This window comes from Zosterops lateralis, assembly GCF_965231275.1.
Source record: "Zosterops lateralis genome assembly, chromosome: 4".
In the NCBI taxonomy this organism is placed as follows: domain Eukaryota; kingdom Metazoa; phylum Chordata; class Aves; order Passeriformes; family Zosteropidae; genus Zosterops; species Zosterops lateralis.
Window position 1 is genome coordinate 67,486,373 of NC_139765.1, and position 16,999 is coordinate 67,503,371.

The 16,999-nt window shown below is 44.9% G+C and overlaps 1 protein-coding gene across 1 annotated transcript; it reads left to right on the forward strand.

The window, feature by feature from the left end:
* The first annotated feature begins 4,182 nt into the window (after positions 1 to 4,182).
* Positions 4,183 to 13,197, forward strand: PHYH (phytanoyl-CoA 2-hydroxylase). Its single transcript, XM_083858759.1, has 9 exons — positions 4,183 to 4,321; positions 6,523 to 6,578; positions 6,688 to 6,798; positions 6,895 to 7,060; positions 7,643 to 7,724; positions 8,695 to 8,876; positions 9,592 to 9,741; positions 10,757 to 10,888; positions 12,175 to 13,197. Exons 1-9 carry the CDS (start codon positions 4,211 to 4,213, stop codon positions 12,226 to 12,228), a joined length of 1,044 nt encoding a protein of 347 aa, XP_083714885.1. The 5' UTR covers positions 4,183 to 4,210; the 3' UTR covers positions 12,229 to 13,197.
* The last annotated feature ends 3,802 nt before the right edge of the window (positions 13,198 to 16,999 follow it).

Genomic DNA, 16,999 nt, shown 5'->3' on the forward strand with positions numbered 1-16,999 from the left:
TTTGCTAAGTCAGAGATTGCAGATCCCAGTGAACTGTAGGAGGATATATTGTAAGGGACTGGCAAGTCCTAAATCCTTCACCATTAAGCAAGACACGTAGAGATTCCTCTTAAATGAAGGGATTTTTGAGATGCTGGTGCCAAAAGGCTGTGAGAAAGCAACAGTGAACAGTTGTTTTTAGCAGCCATGTCCAGTCATTTATACAAACATGATGTGCTTTGTTCACATACACAGGAATCTCTGCATGCACCAGCTCCCATTCCTGCTTGTAAAATTCCATCCAAGTTGGGAAAAGAGTGGAGAAAAGAAATTTCTTTTAAAAGAAAGCATTTAATAATCGAAATATTCACTAGGATAATCAACACATTTGACAAGTAGCATATCTTTTTGGAAAGTTTGTAACAGTTGTTGCTCTTAAGCCTGTTTTTTTCCCTCAGCGTTTTGCTTTCTGCTTCAGGGAAAAACAACTCTGTTAAAATCTGTGGCAGTATATAAAGCCAGAATAGTTTGGTCCTTTTTGTTAGGCAGTTTTTTGATTTCACGTTCTGATCTAAATTCAGGATTGAGCATTTTCTAATAAGAAGATAATGAAAATTAATGTGATTGCTGCAGTGAGAGGGCAGCAGACCTGAGTGACAGTGGGGAGTGGGTGGGCACGGGGACTGACATTTAGTGCTTCACTGATTTTCCCTGGAAGTCAGGTGAACAGCGGGGAAGAGTCACCTGAGTTCAGGTCTGCATTCTGACCATGAGATGTGATTGCCACCCCTGTGACTGGTGCTTGAAAAGGGAAAGGTAATAAAATCCCCTCTTGTTCAGCCCTTTGGTAGGTGTTTTTCCCGGCTGGGTGGTCATGAGGGAGAATGGGATCCCTTTTGGAAGCCGTGGACATCAATAGGAGCAACATGTCCATGAGGGAGAATTTTCCTTTCTGGCTCACTGGCTGCTGAGGTTGGCTGGCATGACAAAAGCCAACCACAATTGGGTTTTTTACACTCTTCTCAGAACACTGGTGGTTCCAGCTGTCTCTGGTATTTCCAAAGCGATCTGTGTCAATAAGGAATGGGTGGGAACCCCCAGTTGAGAAGTCTGGGACAGCTGAAGGGAAGCCTGACAGTAGCTCCTCCTTAAGATAAAGGTTGCCCAAAGCTTGGAATTCAGCAGAGGCCAGGAACTAAAGGAAAGCCCAAGGCAGAGGAGTCATCGAGACCCTTGACCCTTTCCACGTCCTTTGTCACTGTGCACCTTATTTTGTTTCTTCATGAATCCACATCTCCCTTTCCCTCCTCTCCCTTCTATGTATGCACAGAAGCTCTTCTCGACTCCTCTGGTGATGAGAAATGAACCTGTGCGTTGGTGGTGGATTTTGTTGTTATTGTCTCAGCAACATCTGTTTTCCCTGGCATCTCAGTTAAAAAAGCCAATTTTGTTGAGTTGGAGCAGCTGCCACTTCCCACCACAGTAAATTAAGCTTTCAGAAGACCTCATCTTTGGAATTACAGTTCTGATCATAATGTGGATTTTAATAGTCAATTGAGATGCTTATTAAATTATAAGACTGTGCATTAGGAATGTTCCTGTGCTGCTGTAGGAATCTCAATAGTTTAGTTTTTATTAGTTTTGTGATTTAATGAACAGAAAACATTAAAACTAAAAGCCAAATGCAAACCATCTGTATAAAAATGTTCTATAAAATTCAGAAAACTGACAGACATAGCTGTAAAAGTACTTTGCAAAGACACAGCCTCTCTTAAATGCCATCCATTTTAATACAATGATTAATGCCACCATCACTTTCCTTAACAAAGAAAATTTCTCCCTTGTTTCTTTTCTTGGGTTCATGAGTATTCAGCCTGTATTTCAGTGATGCTTATCAATGGATTTGAAAATTATTCACTCTGAACTGTTTAGATGCAAAGGATTTTTTTTTTAAAGTGTGTCCACACACTTCTAATTCTAGGTGGTGTGGCTACACCACACTGTGTCAGCAGTGGCCGAGATCGATCTTTTGTTGTGTTAAAGTTCGATCCATCAGCAGGAGGGTACAAATACAGGGCAATGACCTCAGCCACCCACTGCTGCTCCTGTCAAGGTGGGTGAGATGTCCTGAATTCTTTGGGCTGTGATAGAATAAAACAGGGCAGTCCTTGGGAGTTACTGGTATTGAGATTGCCAGAGAGGGTATAAGTAAAAAGGAATAATGGTATTTAATGCACAGAGATATTAGGTATTTTTGAGGCTCTTCTTGTTTAAAAAAGCATGTATTAGGAAAAGGTTCTTCATCCAGAGGATGGTTGGGAACTGGGACAAGCTCCCCAGGGCAGTGGTCACAGCACCAGGGCTGACAGAGCTCAAGAAGCCTTTGGACACCATTCTCAGGCACAGGGTGCTATTCTTGGGCTTGTCTTGTGCTGGGCCAGGAGTTGGACTGATGGTTCTTGTGGGTCCCTTCCATCTCAGGATGTTCTGTGATTCAATATATATCTAAGTGTGCATTGTGTTTATATAAAAGCATCTTAGATCTCAAACTCCTAAATCAGCACAGCCAAATCCCTACTTTTTGTTCATTTTTTTCAGGTATGAAAGGCACCTTTGCATAAGATGCTGTCACATATCTGTGGAAGAAACATCTACATTGCAAACAGGTCCATGCCACAATAGGCATGTATAGCATTATTCTGCTTCATCTTTTTGATGGGGCTTTTACCTAAACTTTGAAACAGATGAGATTTATTGAGGTTCCTGTTTCAGTTTGGATTGCGAAACCAATTGCAGCATAGATCTGAATTATATATAGGCCTTTCAATGCAGTTACAATTAGGAGTTCAATAATAAAGCTATTACTCTACTTGCCTTTTTTTTTTCTGTTCTTCCTCACTAGTTTGATTTGAGAGACTTTCATTAACTTTCTGTTTTCTTATGACTGTGAGTTTTCCTATGGCTCAGGAGTCAAAAGTCTGATTTTGTTGGTAATGAAGGGTGCTGTCACTGCTGTTGTACCTTCACAGTGTCTTCACTCTTGCCTCTGTGACTACACAAAATCGTTTAGAGAGGGTTTTTTACTGGGTTCCCAACCTTGTTTGTCCCATTTCTGTGAACAGCCTGTTCTGTTATGCCCCCGAAGGGACTTGACTCCAAGCATACCATAAGAGCCATAAACACAAATGCACCACAGACCAGAGCAGTTTGTAAACCTGCTGTAGTTTACTTAAATCAGTGGGAGTTTTACCACTGAGTTTTAAAGGGAACCAGCTTCCAGGATACAGGTTTATGTACAAGAGCCCTTCCTACCCATGTCTCAGCTTCTGTTCACCTGCAGCACGAACAGGAAGCTCAATGTATTGACAGGTGAGTTTTTGATCCAACATGTCACCCCAGATTCCAGCAAAACCTGTTCCAGAATGGGAGTTAAGCTTCCTAAAGCAGAGTTTAGCTGCACACCCTGTCATCATGAGACTGCCTGGAGCTACAGGAGACTTGTGATGGTGCCTCTGTGGGAGCAGGGCCTGGATTGCTCATGAGCCAGGGATTTATGGACAGCCTGGCAGGTGTGAGGTCTGTTTTCATACTGAGGCCGCAAAAATCTCGCCTAACATTTTCACGGAGGGATGAGGCAAACTCAGGCGGTCTCCTTAGAGACAGGAGATAAGGCATCGATCCACGCCGGCCTCAGCAATGCACTGTGCCAAGCGCTGCTCTCCACACGGGGCTGATGAAACCCGCACTCGCTGCTGGCAGAGAATGGGAAAAAAAAAAAAAAAAAAAAGAGAGAGAGAAGTAAATAAATCCGCTGGGAAAATTCCGAGCTCTCCGTACGCCCGGCCTGGCCTCCCTCAGGCCCTTCCCGGCCGGGAGTGCTGCCGGCGCTCTGAGGGCTGTCAGGGCTCCCTCACGGCTCCGTCAGGGCTCCTCACGGCTCCCGGCGCTCTGAGGGCTCCGTCATGGCTCCGCACGGCCCTCGGCCCGCGGCTCCCGGCGCTCTGAGGGCTCTGAGGGCTCCTTCACGGCCCCTCACGGCCCCTCCCGCCCCGCACCGCCCTCGGCCCGCGGCTCCCGGCGCTCTCCGGGCTCTGAGGGCCGCCCTGCCTTCCCTCAAGCCCTTCCCACCGCCGTGCCGTGTCTCCGGCCGCCGCGGGGCTCTGAGGGCGCTGGGGCTCTGAGCATGCGGCGGGCGCGGCTCCGCCCCGGCCGGGACAGCGCTGAGGGCGCCATGGAGCGGCTCGGAGAGAGACTCGGGGGGCGGCTCGGGGGGCGCTCGGCGGCCCGGCTGGACACCATCCTGCGGCACCTCTCCCCGCGGCTGGCAGCGGCCCCGGCTCCTGTATCCTTTCTGCTGTGGGGTCGGGAAGCAGCAGGACGTTGGCTCCCCGTAGGTCGGGGCTCCGCTTTCCCCCAGCCCGGCAGGATTTGCCCCGCGCTCCCCGCGCCCTTGTGGGTCCGCGGTTTGTCCTGCAGGGACCGGCCTGGGGAGGCCGCACAGGGCAGATCCTCCCCCATGTCCCGGGGCAGCCCCCACTGGAATTTTAGGGTCAGCACCTGGCCCACCCCGAGACCTCTCCCTGAGCTTCAGCCCTGCAAACTTTGGGAGCTGGGATGTGCATCTTGGCACCCCCCAGCACCGAGACAGAGGGTTCCCTGCAGCGAATATTCCTCCTAGAGAGTCAACTCTCCCTTTATTTGGGGAGATAAAATCTGCATGACTTAAAAACTGCAGGAAAACAACAGATTTCGTTGAAAGGTACAGATTTGGCTGTCGTACCAGCAGCAGGAGAAACATCAAGGTTTAGTTTGTGAGTGGGAGAACCGAGGTGGAAATGTTGGAGGCTGCCAACATAAGGCAAAGGAAAGCTGGGTAGAAATAAGTTTTTGCATTGATATGTCCCATGGTTCCAAAAGTGAAGTGGAGACTGCTCACTGAGGGTATTTTTAAAGCTGCTGTCATAAATGTTACTTTAAAAAAAAATAAATCTGCTTTTTCGCAGAGCAGAATGCTGACAAGTTACGTCTGTGTTATAATACATAGAAGAGGATGTGATCAAACAGGATGTAGGATTCCTCCAATCGATTAAAAATAAGAAGGCAGATGGGTAGTTGTTGACTCAGACTGCCATAAACACAAGTAGGAACACAAAAAGAAGAATAAATGATAGGGAAGCACCCTGGCTGTGAAGATACAGGAAGTAAGGAGAGGTGCTGCACAACCTGTTTGTTTTGAAATCTGGGTCATGATGATGCAAGTAGCTTTGGACAAAAACATGACTAAGCAGGGCTAGAGCAAGAAAGGTTTGTGGATAAAGTAAATGGCAGACTCTAATAAAAATAGATCTATTTGATACATCAAATGGTACATCAGTTCACTGGTTTTGTTTTAATCTCTGTGCCTCTTGGTTTCAGTTGTCCAGGCAATCCAGACCTGTCCTCTGAGTGTTACAAAGTGTCAAGAGGAAAACCAGAGAGAGGAAGGGGCACTGCAGAGCTGGGAGGAGGGTGCTGAAATGGAGTCCAGCCCTGGGTGGGCTTGTCTGCTGTCCCTTCATTCAGGGAGGTAGAGGTGCTGAGGAGGGCCCTGTGCCTCTGTCTCCATCAGCTCTCTGTGAACATTCAGGAGCCTGAATGGTGACAGGAGTCCCATATTCACTGAAATCAGGCCTGAAATGTGGTGTATGGAGCACTAGTGCCCTCAGTTGGGGGATTTCTTGCTCTGGGCCCTGCTGTGGCAGTTGCCACCTGGTCTCCCTATGTTCTCTCCATCTTTCATCCAGTTCCTAGCGCCTTTCCTCCCTCTGGCTCATCATTTTTGCCACACATTTTTTCATGTGTTGTTCTTCTCCCACTGTATGTGACTCTTGACAAGATAAATTGTTTCAGCTTCCTGGTGTGGGGACCACAGACACAGCTGCTGTGGTGAGACCTATTTCTTATTCCCAAAGCATTTGTGCTTTTATGAGCAGTAGAGGAAAGTCGGTGGTTTTCATAAAACCCTGAAGCAAACATGCATGTGTAGAACAAAAGATCAGCATGAAAATGCTCGTTTTTGTTATGGATGACACTTCAATACCATGCACAAAGTTCTTGTGAGGCTTCTTTAGCAAGTGGGTTTTAATTGCCCTGTTGATGAGAATGTCTCTGCATAAAAGAAAACAAATACTTTTTAAAAACCTGTTGAATTGAAGTGGAGGACAAGTCTAAAGCTATCTTCTCTTCCTGCTGTCCCTGTCATTTGGGAGGGACCTGATCTCTACAGTAACTGGAGATAAGGTGAGGGCTTGCAACACTGTATGAGAACGTGAAATCTCAGGTTTACTCCTATTGCTTTATTGTTTTAGATTATTTTCATTTTTAGGATATTTTTTATTATTGTTCATTGTTATAGAAGCAAAATTAACAAGAACGTGGATTGAGTGTCCAGCACAGCACCTGCCTTTAAGATGAACAGCACTGTAGGATCAAGGACTCATGCCTGTAGATAATAATGTTCTAATCTATTTTGCTTGATTATATATTCCTTAATTCACACCCCAGATAGGCATTCCTACTTCAGCCCAAGTCAGTGTCGTTCCTCATTCAGGGAGGTTTTGGTAAGCTGCATCTTCCTTGGTAGAGATAAAAGCAAAGCAGCCTTCAGAGCTCAGTCTTTCCTTCCCCCAAGCACACCAGACATGGTTAACGTGTCCCTGTGTGTCCCAGCTACACCCTGGACAACGACCTGCTGAGCAGAGAGCAGAGGCAGTTCTATGAGGACAATGGGTACCTGCTCATCAGGAATCTCGTTTCTGACCAGGACATCGAGCGCTTCAGGTACGAGACACTTTCCTGACGTGCTGGGGGGAGCTCTGGGGGGAAGCTGGAGATCCTTGGGTTCTTCCAACGTGGACGTTCCCTCTGGTTTTGCAGGAATGAGTTCACAAAAATCTGTAAAAGAGAGGTGAATCCACCAGGAGTTATGATTATGAAGGATGAGTCCCTGAAATCCCAGTTTGGTCAGTCTGAAAGAGTGGTTAATAAAGTACAGGACTTCCAGGAAGATGAAGAGCTGTTCAGATACTGCACTCTACCAGAGGTAAAACAAAGAAAAGTTTGTGGTGGAAGAGCCTGTATGGGGGTTATCTGACCTTGCAGGTCACTGCCATAAACACACAAGTGAGGAAGGAAGATCAGGTTGGCTTTTAAGAGTGTTCTGCATGAACAAGAGATGGATGGAGGTTGGGGCAGAAAGACTTAAAGCAGTGCTGCTGTGGAGCCAGTCAGGAATATGATCTGTCCCTCCACGCCAGGCTGGAGGGACAGATCAGCAACATGTTCTGAGTGTGTTTTGTCCAGGCAAACATCTGTCCCTGGGCAGGTCCAGCCTTGCAGCCCATATTCATGTGGCAGATACAGCTCTGTGGGAGTGCCCTCCCCATCTTTTCCACCCCTCCCAGCAGCCTGCAGCACCATCTTCCCTCTTGGCCTCCTCCCACCATTCCCATTTGTGTGCCATGCCAGATCCTGCCTCCTGTCCTGCATCCCTCCATCCTCCTCAACTTCCTCCTCCTATACCTTTGTCCTCAGCCAAACATCCATCTCCCAGTGCTTCCTCAGCAATATTTCCTCTTGTTTTTCATGTTTCTAATTTTTTTTTCTAATGTTTTCTTCCTTGTAGGTCCTCAAATATGTTGAGTGCTTCACAGGGCCAAACATCATGGCAATGCACACCATGCTGATAAATAAACTTCCAGATTCTGGTAAGGAAAACTTGGATTAGAGGAAAATGGATGAATTATTGTGTGTATGCCAGAATTGAACATAGTATTTTAGAAAAGCTGTAAAAAAACCCTAAACCCAAATAACATTGAAAATTTACAAAGCCAAGTTGGTGATAGTTTGTTTTCTTTTTTACCTTTATTTAATGAGACAACATGACAAAGCACAAGGGTTTTTGAAGCTGCACAAAGTTTAAATAGTATGGCAAATGAGGCAAGTAGAAATATCCTAACTGTATTGATTAAAGGAGCAAAATCAATGGCAAAATAAGTATATAAATTTTATATAAAAGGCTCTTTTGGTGTGGATGATGTTTCCATTTCCATGGGGGAAAAAAAATAACAAGCAAAGCTTCAAGAATATTTATTTTTGCTTAGACTTCATGGAAGAGAGCCTCCAGGGCAGAGACTCTATGGAAGCTGCAGTCCATAAATTGAGATTTTTTTTTCCTTCTTCTTTAAGAGAAAGCTAAATAAACATGAGCAGGGGTGCAGCACAGGCGGGGTTGATTCTGCTTGCATCACAGCAGTACATCCAGTACTGTGCCTGCAGACAGCACAGCTCTTGGAAGGTCTTTGTGCTGGGCAGGTTTGTGCAACACCGTGGTGGTTAAAGTTCTCAAAGCTGGAGAGCAGCCAAAATGAGTGATGAAAATGTGTGATGGTGGTGGTGAAGGCCAGCAAAAGGAGCCTCCTGAGGGGTCACAGAGCAAAGCAACCTCCTGCCTGTCACTGTGTGACCCAAGAGCCACCACCATGGTCCATTTTGGGGTGGGATGGCAGCCGAACTGCTTGGCTTCCTTCCATGGCTGGGCTGGAGCAGGCGCTGAGTCCACCCAGTGTCTCCAGGGAGAAGCAGCAGCTCCTTAGGACGTGCCACAGTGGTTTACCAGGAAGGAAAAGGCTGTGCCGGGTTTGCTGAGGCTGATGAGGTTTCTGCGCTGTGTTGCAGAGAAGCAGACATTCCTGCACCCCATGCACCAGGACCTGCACTATTTCCCGTTCCGGCCCGCGTCCCGCATCGTGTGCGCCTGGACCGCCATGGAGAGGGCTGACCAGGACAACGGCTGCCTGGTGGTGCAGCCAGGGACACACAGGACAGCCCTCAAGCCTCATGGATATCCAGATCTGGAGGTGGAGTGTCATGGAGGGCTTGGGAAGGGCGTGCAGGAAGGGGATGTATTCTGGCTGGGAAGGACTCACTGTAGGGGGAGGATGTGTAGGTCAAACCTGAGGTTTTCAGTGGTTTTTTTCCTTTTTTTTTTTTTTTTTTTCTGTTTATGCAAATACTGATATTGATTTGGGAGAGGGTTTCTTGGATGACCTCACTCCATGTGACATGGGTAGATTTGCCTCTGTTCCCACTTTCACCTAGGAAATGTCCAGCACGTTGTGACATGACAGCACAAACACATGCCAACGTTTTCCACTGCCCTTGCCAAGTCTGAGGGCTCTGTTTCCTCCTGTCAGTTTGTTCCTGCCTGGTAGCATGTGTGCTGTCCCAAAGAGGAGAAAGTGCCACAGTAAACAACTGGATGGAATAAAATATCAAGTGGTATCTTTCCCTTAAGAGCGTGTGTTTCCTGGCCTGGACTGTCATTGGTGATGGTTATACCAGGAGCAGAAGGCTGGACTCCAGCAGTGGCATCAGGCCACCCTTGTGGGGTTTCCCAGTTCTCTGTTCTCTCCAGCTGAGAATGTCTTTGTCCAAACCAGCTGCAGAAAATACAGAAATACCATTTTTCTGTACATCAGGGTTATATCCACAGCTGTCCCTGCTGTGCTCTGAGAATCAGCACTTCCTCTCATTTTAGCTGAGTGATTTCAGTTCAGCCTTTTTCTGTCCTAGGGTAAAACCAACAAACTTTTCCATGGGCTGCTTGAGGAGGATGAGAAGATTCCCAAGGTTCACCTTGTCATGGAGAAGGGAGACACAGTATTCTTCCATCCCCTGCTCATTCATGGCTCTGGGATAAACAGGACATCAGGTTTCAGAAAGGTAGGAAAAGATCTCTTGATACATTTTTTTATATTCTTGATTTAAAAAAAAGGTATCCAACTATCCCTCTTTCTATTTTTATCCCCCACCCCCTTTGAATCTTTTCTCAGTTCATGAATATGTGGATGATTGTTTTTTAAAGAGTTTTTACCTTCCTAATAGACTTCAGCACTCTCTTGGGTTTTTTTATTATTTTATTTTTAAACATCTGTCTTCTGTAGGAAGAGCAAGCTATGCAGCTGTTTGAGAAAAACAAAATAGGAGTAGAAATTAGATGTTGAATCTATGTTTAAATTAAAGCCTGTTTGGCTGTACTTGCTTTTCTGAAAGTTCTCTTTCAGCTGTGCCAGATATCAGGACTTTCCCTAATTTTTTTTTCCCTGTCTTCTTGGTATCCCATCTTTGGATAAGAAGAGTCTCCATCATTCAATAAATAATATTTATTTATATGATTGCACAACCCCTTTTCTTAATAAAAGATTTATTGACGTGATTCTTTAACTGAAACAGGGAAAAGTTATTTTTGGAGGCCTGGTCCTGTCTCAGAAGAGATTCATCCAGGCACTGCAGCACAGGGCGCTCTATTTTTATATTTATATTTATATTTTTGCCTATTGTGTAGCCTGTTCTTTCAGCCCCTGTGGCAGTTTATTAGTGGATGCAAAATGAGTGGGTTGTGACCCTCTGGGTGCAGGAACTAAGAGCCCTTACAGAACACACAGGTCTGCCCCAGCCCTGACTCTCTCTATTTCCACCCCAGCTGCTGATATTGTGAGGTCAAATAGTGCAGCTCATGCTGAGGCAGTGAGGGAGGGGGAGAAGGGAAGGAGGAAGAGCATGTCAGCAACAGGGGTATTTCTCCAAGGGGATGCTCTCCAGAGCACTTGGAAAGGAGGAATTTGCTGCCATAATCTGTAAGGAAGGAGTGATGTGTCCACATCTGGAATGCACAAGGTTTTGTCCAGCAGTTGTTTGTAGTCGATGTGACAGTGAGTGATGCACTTTCCTCACACAGAGCATCAGCTGCCACTTTGCCAGCTCAGAGTGTCACTACATTGATGTCAAGAACACGACTCAGGAGCACCTGGAGAAGGAGCTGCAGGACATGGTGTCCAAGAAATACAATGCAACTTCTGTGGAGCTTAAGGTGAGACTTGGCTCAGTGCCCTTTGTCACAAACCAGGTCAGTTCCCTTTCCTAAATCTCTCTGTGGCAGATTGGTGCTCTTTGCTGTGCCCGGGTTGGCAGATCAGGCTGTACCAAGCAGAGGTGCTTGGCAGGATAAAAGGCCTGATGTTCAGGGGATGACTGGCAGACTTTTTTGGGGCCTTTTTCCTCATAATGCCTTGCTCTCTGGCCTTCTTCCTCTTTGCTTTGCTCTCTTCACATCCCTTGAGCTCCAGAAGTTCCTTCTGAAGCTCTGCTTGTAAGTAAAAAATATGGTCATTTGCTCCAAATTCAAAACTGTAAGTTGGAATAAATTCAGTGCTTGTCCAGTTTGTATGTTCACACTTCTTAAGAGTTTCCCCTCCTAATGGTGAGTGGATTTTCCTTTTAAAACAAGAAGCCCCATCTGATCACAAAAACAAATGGATTATTTTTGCTTAAATATAATCCAAAATCAGTTGTTTATACTTGAGATACAGCAGGTTTGTCAAGAGTGATACACATCTGCCTCAAAAAAAAAAAAAAAAAAAAAAAAAAAAAAAAAAAAAAAAAAAAAAAAGGGACTAATGGACTCTTGCTGAATAACTGAGATCATTGAGTAAAATAGAAAGCAAATGTAAATTCTTCAGGGATCCAGCCACTGAAAGAAAAATAAACCTTGTTACTGGGGTAAAAGTATTCTGAATATCTTAATCTGCAGTAGTTCCCAAGCAAGTGCAAAGCCAGTATCAAGGCAGTAAAGTCTAGATGTAAAAGCAGCATTTTTCTTTTAAAATGTTCTGTTTTACAATATCTGGGGCTTTCTGGAAGGGGGGGACTTTCTTTTTCACCCTTGGTGTGTTTGTGTTGTTCTGTGTGTTTCTCCCCAGTGTGTCTGGGTGTGGTGGGGTGCCCAGCTGTGTTTTGCAAGCTGATCTTTCATGTCTGTAAAGCCACAGCTTGCTTGGCTTTCCAGTTCCTGGGGTTGTTTAGGTGCTTGGTGAAATCCGAAGGGATGTGTAGTGAGGCTTTCTCCTTCTGAGTGGAAATGAAGTTGTTTGTACAAACCCCAGGGAAGTCTCTCTGTTTTCTTTATGTAGCTTTAAGGATTTTGTTTAGCCAGAGCTGGAGTTTTCTTCCAGAGGAGTGCCCAGATCTTATTTCACCTTCACAAGATGATAAGAACTAAGTAATCCTCTATTTTCCATCTCTGTAAACTGGAATCCTGGTCACTCTTTTTTTCTGACCCTCAAGGTGCTTTTCCTTTGTTTCATTTTTGTTTTGAAGGATATTTGGAACTTCCGAGCACGGCTTGTGCAAGGGGAAAGAATCAACCTGTAGAAGACCCTGTGAAGAGCAGGATGGAGAACATGGGCCTGAGAATGAGCTTCTCTGAGGGAAAAACACAGACCCTGCCTGGGCAGGCAGAATTCCCTTTGTTGACCTCTGTAGTGGTAACTTAGGGTTACCATTACATGCTGCACAATAGTTTTATGCTAATTCAGAATAATTGCACTGAGCTTGGAGAGCTGATGTATGTCAAAGGAAACTTAACCTAGAAAAACAGATTTTTCTGCAGGGTGTCTTAGACAATTGAAGAATCAAATTCTTGAAAGAACATCTTGATTTTCTTGGTGTTTTCATTCTTGTTTCTTTAAAGTTTTTAACATGACACACCTTTAGAACTATGCTATACCAACGAAAGATTTTATGCAAGAATTTCCAGCATTTCCAACTTCCTTTCCTACACAAAAAAACTAAAAATAAGTCTGAGTTTCAGACAAGCCCACAGTGACATGGGGAGTTAGTAGTGTAGCTGATGAAGATGTGGGTGTTGGTACCAGCAGAACCAATGGTGTAAGGAAGTGGCTGAAGAGAAAGCAGCAACCACTCCCAGAGAAAAATGGGATTTATGGACAGGAATATGATTGCTGGTAGAGTTCCTCCGTGGCTTGGTGTGGCATTGTACCTGACCAAGCAGCTCTGGCACAGGTGAAATATGAGTCTGACAGCGTTGGGAGCTACTGGGCCAGCAAAGCAGCCTCCCACGGGCTGATCTTGCACAACTGATCCACGGCTGTGTGAAGTGAGGGAATCCTTTGAGTCTGGCAGGTCTGGGAAAAGGTGCCTTTTGCTGCTGCCAGTTGAGGAAGTGTTGGGATGCTCCCTGGGATGCAGTGGTGGCAGGATGGAGTGATGCACACTGCAGTGATCCTCTTGCCTTTCATAATGTTCTCCTTTGCTTTCTGAAAGATTCTTTCACTTTCAGAATCTATTTTTTGAAATAAAGAATAAATCAGCAAAACTGCACTCAAGGGCTGTGTTGTGTCATTGCTGCTGCTCAGAAACAGTGGGGGTGTCATTGAACACTCCAGTGTAAAGCATCAGCCCTCACCTTGTTCCACTCCCCCCAGTCCACTCAAATAAGGTGCCAGAACAGCACCAAAGGCTGCAGTGATGGGCTCTTGTGGCACCTTCTGCCTTGATTCTTCATCTTTGTGCAGCATCTCTAGATTTTCATGTTTGTTTTTTAAAAGAGGTGAGGTTTGAGGGCAGTTAATTATTGGTCCTACACCTTTGGTGCTGGAGTGAGGTGTCTGGGCTGTGACAGACAGACATATCCTTTTGGCAGCCTCTGGTTTGATCACAACACCAAGAAGTCCAATGACTTAGGACACTTAGGACAGACCCCAGCCCAGCTCAGGGGGTGATTTTGGGTGTCCTGGTTCCCCATGCCCTCTATAACCCTGGCACTGATCAGCTCCTGTGGAGACCATGGGCCCAGCTGAATGATTTCCAGTAGTTGGAGATCCCTCTGCTGACCTTGCTGAGTCCTTTCCATGGGATTTTCGTGAGAATTTGGTGCATTGTGTCTGGTTCACAGCACAGGACTCATGGAGAGACTTCCCTGTCTGGCATCACTGGTGGAGCTGGGCTGACTGCAGAGGGAGCTGTGACCACAGAGAAGAGCTACAGGTGTCACACTCCCAGTTTCAAGACTGAATTTCTCTTACTGTAGCTAGGAAAGAGACGAAAAGGAAGAAGTTTAGCACCTCTGCCTATGGATTTTGGCTTAAAATTGCCTCATTCAGAAGAACAAAGCCATCAATGACCACTGAGATAATCTAAATCAGCAGTTGTCCCACCTGATGAAACTTGTGTCCTCATTCCTTCCCACACCTTGTTTGGTAACTGCCTCTGGGGCAGGCTGTGCTTGATCTGCTGGGCAGAGCACAGCTGGATGAAGCTGGATTCTCCCAGAATGGATGTCTGGTGTTGCTGGGTACCTCCTCTGTAGCAATAATGCCTTTGAGAAATAAACTTGCAGATGCATTAGGCAGAGCTTCAAGACACAGGGAAATAAAAAAACTGGTGAAATGCTTGGTTTGCTGTGTATTTTAGTAAAGCAGCACTCACCCTATTAGAAAAGTTGCTTGAATTGAATCAAATCAAAAATAAAATATTTAAAGTTATTTTGGTAACTCTGTTTTGGTTTAGCCCTGCTTGGTGGGATGTTTCTTATAATTTGGTTTGCTGTAGGTGTTCAGGTTCACATGTTGGAGGTACTTGTGTGCTCCAAAATTGATGTAACAGCGTGTTACATCTAAAACTTGCTTTCCAGCTAACTTCACCTTCCTGCAGTTTAGGTTAACTCTCCTTGGACTATTTTTTTTCATAGCAGCATCCAAGTTTCAAAAAGGAGCAAGTAAAAATTAGACATCCAGCCGCTTATTTGGCCATCTGCAGTTGCATGAAGCCCCAGTGTTTCAGACACTTTTTTTTTTTTTTTAACCTTGATGATTTCACATGTGTTGATAACGAAGGCTTCCTGGAGCTTGGTAAAAGACAATAAACACAGAGAAGACCTTTTGCTTAGAATTTATGTGCTATTTTCCAGACTAGCAGTTCAGAAATGTCAGATTTAGTCTGACTCCTGACCTTGCTGACAGTGGTTGCACGCTCAGTGCTTTGATGTGAAGACACTAGTAGGTGCCAAAGGAAGGATTTTGAATCCTGGCTTTGGCTTCTAGTGCTGTAGATCAAAATCTTACTTCATGTAAGAGAAATGGGGGAGGGGGAAAGGAAGTTTAATTAACTATATTTTTTCAAAGTAGATTTGACTCTATAAGCGAATCTGGGATGTGGGAGATCCTTTTCCAGCAGTCATTCGTAATCAAAGTGGCAGTGAGTGATGCCCAGTGTCCTCACAGCTGTCACCTCACCAGCTTAGAGTGCTACTACAGTGATGTTAAGAACATGATCCAAGAGCAGCTGGAGAAAGAAGTAACTGAATTTGGACACAAAATATAAAGCAGTTTCTGCTTCAGGCCTTCTGCTAATCTTAAATCACAACCTTATCTTGTAACTCACAAGTAATTTTGGCCTTTCTGCTGATAAGGCTTCTTGCTGCCTGCCTGTGCTGGAGAAGCGCCCTTGCTCCACAGACAGCCCCTTCACATCCCTGGAAATCAGCCCAGGAGCTCTGCAAATTCCTCCTCCAGCTCATCTCATCACCATTCCCACCTCTGGGCTGCCAAAATTGATTTCATCCACGTTCTTTGCTATCTTTTCAGTGCAAATCAACCCAGGGAGGACAAGCTTGTGCCAGCAGGTATTTAGATAGGAGAGGCTGTTATTCAATCCTTCTATAACTGGATTTGCAAGAGGGCATAGTTTTTAAAATACCCATCTGAGTGCCTTCTCTGCTCATCACATCAATCCAACGAGCCTTTTGGCTTACACCAAGCAGGGTTTTGTGCACTGGAGCTTGTAGCTTTTAATTTAATTTAGTGTTGTCTGTACATTTCTGTTTGAGACTTGGAAGAGACAGTAAGTTAATGGGTGTTTTTATGGCCAAACAGATCCACTCATACCAGGAACAAGCAGGAAACACTGCATTCAAAGATGTTGTTTTCTAGCTTTCTTGTTGCTGTTGTTTTGGGGTTTTTTTTTTAATGCAGGTAGTTGGAAGAAATGAGCAAAGGCAGTGAAAGGAAAAAGAAACAATCTTTAAAATGACCTCTAACGACCAGGATGGGAAATCTATGCCTGAGCACCAGCTTCTGAGGAGCCAGATTCATGTGCTTTTGGCCCCCTGTGTAAGGAACTTGCCCCAAATGCTGCATTACAAAACCATTCTATGCTAACACAAAATAGGTGCAGCAAGTCTGAACAGCTGATGGACTTCAAAGAAAACCTGACCTACAAAATCAAACTTGCTGCTGCTAGTTTAGGTTATCAAAGATTATGATGAGCTGTGCATTACTTATTTTTTCTAGTCACTCTCTTGCTATACTTTTGGGCTGATACTTTATTACTGTAAGGTTACTAATAATATAGTTGGTACAATCATATTAATATAAAATTCCATGTGTGTTTATGTGTTTAAGCTTTTTAACATCTTTTTTCTGCACAAAACCAACCAGTGAATCAGTTTCAGTATGAGCTTACGTGGGAAGTCATTGGTACAGCTGATGGACAACATGGATTTTATTTTGTTTTTGAAATAAAGATTAAATTGTAGCAAAACCAGCTTTAATGGCTGCACTGGGTTATTTCTGTAGTTTAGAAATTCTGTTGTGGCTTGTGTGGCTGAATAACCAAAGTGAACCCTGGAAAGGCAGGTGCTGGGTCTGAGGGAAACATTGGGGTGCTGGAGCTGAGAGTCACCCAAAAATCCAGTAACTGCTGGTCCTGCAGGATGTTTGGACCAAACCCACTTTGGAAACAGCTCTGGGCAAAATACCTGCCAGTATTTCCTCATCTCCTTGTTGTGACCATCCTGACTGATCCCAGCTTCCTTGTTGTTATTCCAAGAATTCAGGAATCAGGGTAGTAGTGCAATCTCTGGCACAAGAAAAGTGTCTCAAAATAGTGAGGCACATAAATTCCAATACATCCATCTCCCCCACTCCTTGTTTACTGCTAGAGCTTAAGCAAAGCAACTGCTTTGGTTTCTTCACCCTATTTTTACATCAAGCATTGCTTTCAATCCCACAGAGATACATGTCTTACATATCCCAATCCTGGAGGCACTTATGAAAATACAGCATTAACTCTCCTTTGACATTTTAATTTCTGCAGAATCTCCTTTCCTTGAGCCCAAGAGACA

Bases quoted from the DNA above. Each gene is read 5' to 3' on its own strand.
- PHYH (XM_083858759.1), top strand. From the start codon at position 4,211: ATGGAGCGGCTCGGAGAGAGACTCGGGGGGCGGCTCGGGGGGCGCTCG. The intron at 7,061-7,642 runs GTAAAACAAAGA...TCTTCCTTGTAG, and splicing joins GATACTGCACTCTACCAGAG to GTCCTCAAATATGTTGAGTG. The intron at 9,742-10,756 runs GTAGGAAAAGAT...TTCCTCACACAG, and splicing joins GGACATCAGGTTTCAGAAAG to AGCATCAGCTGCCACTTTGC.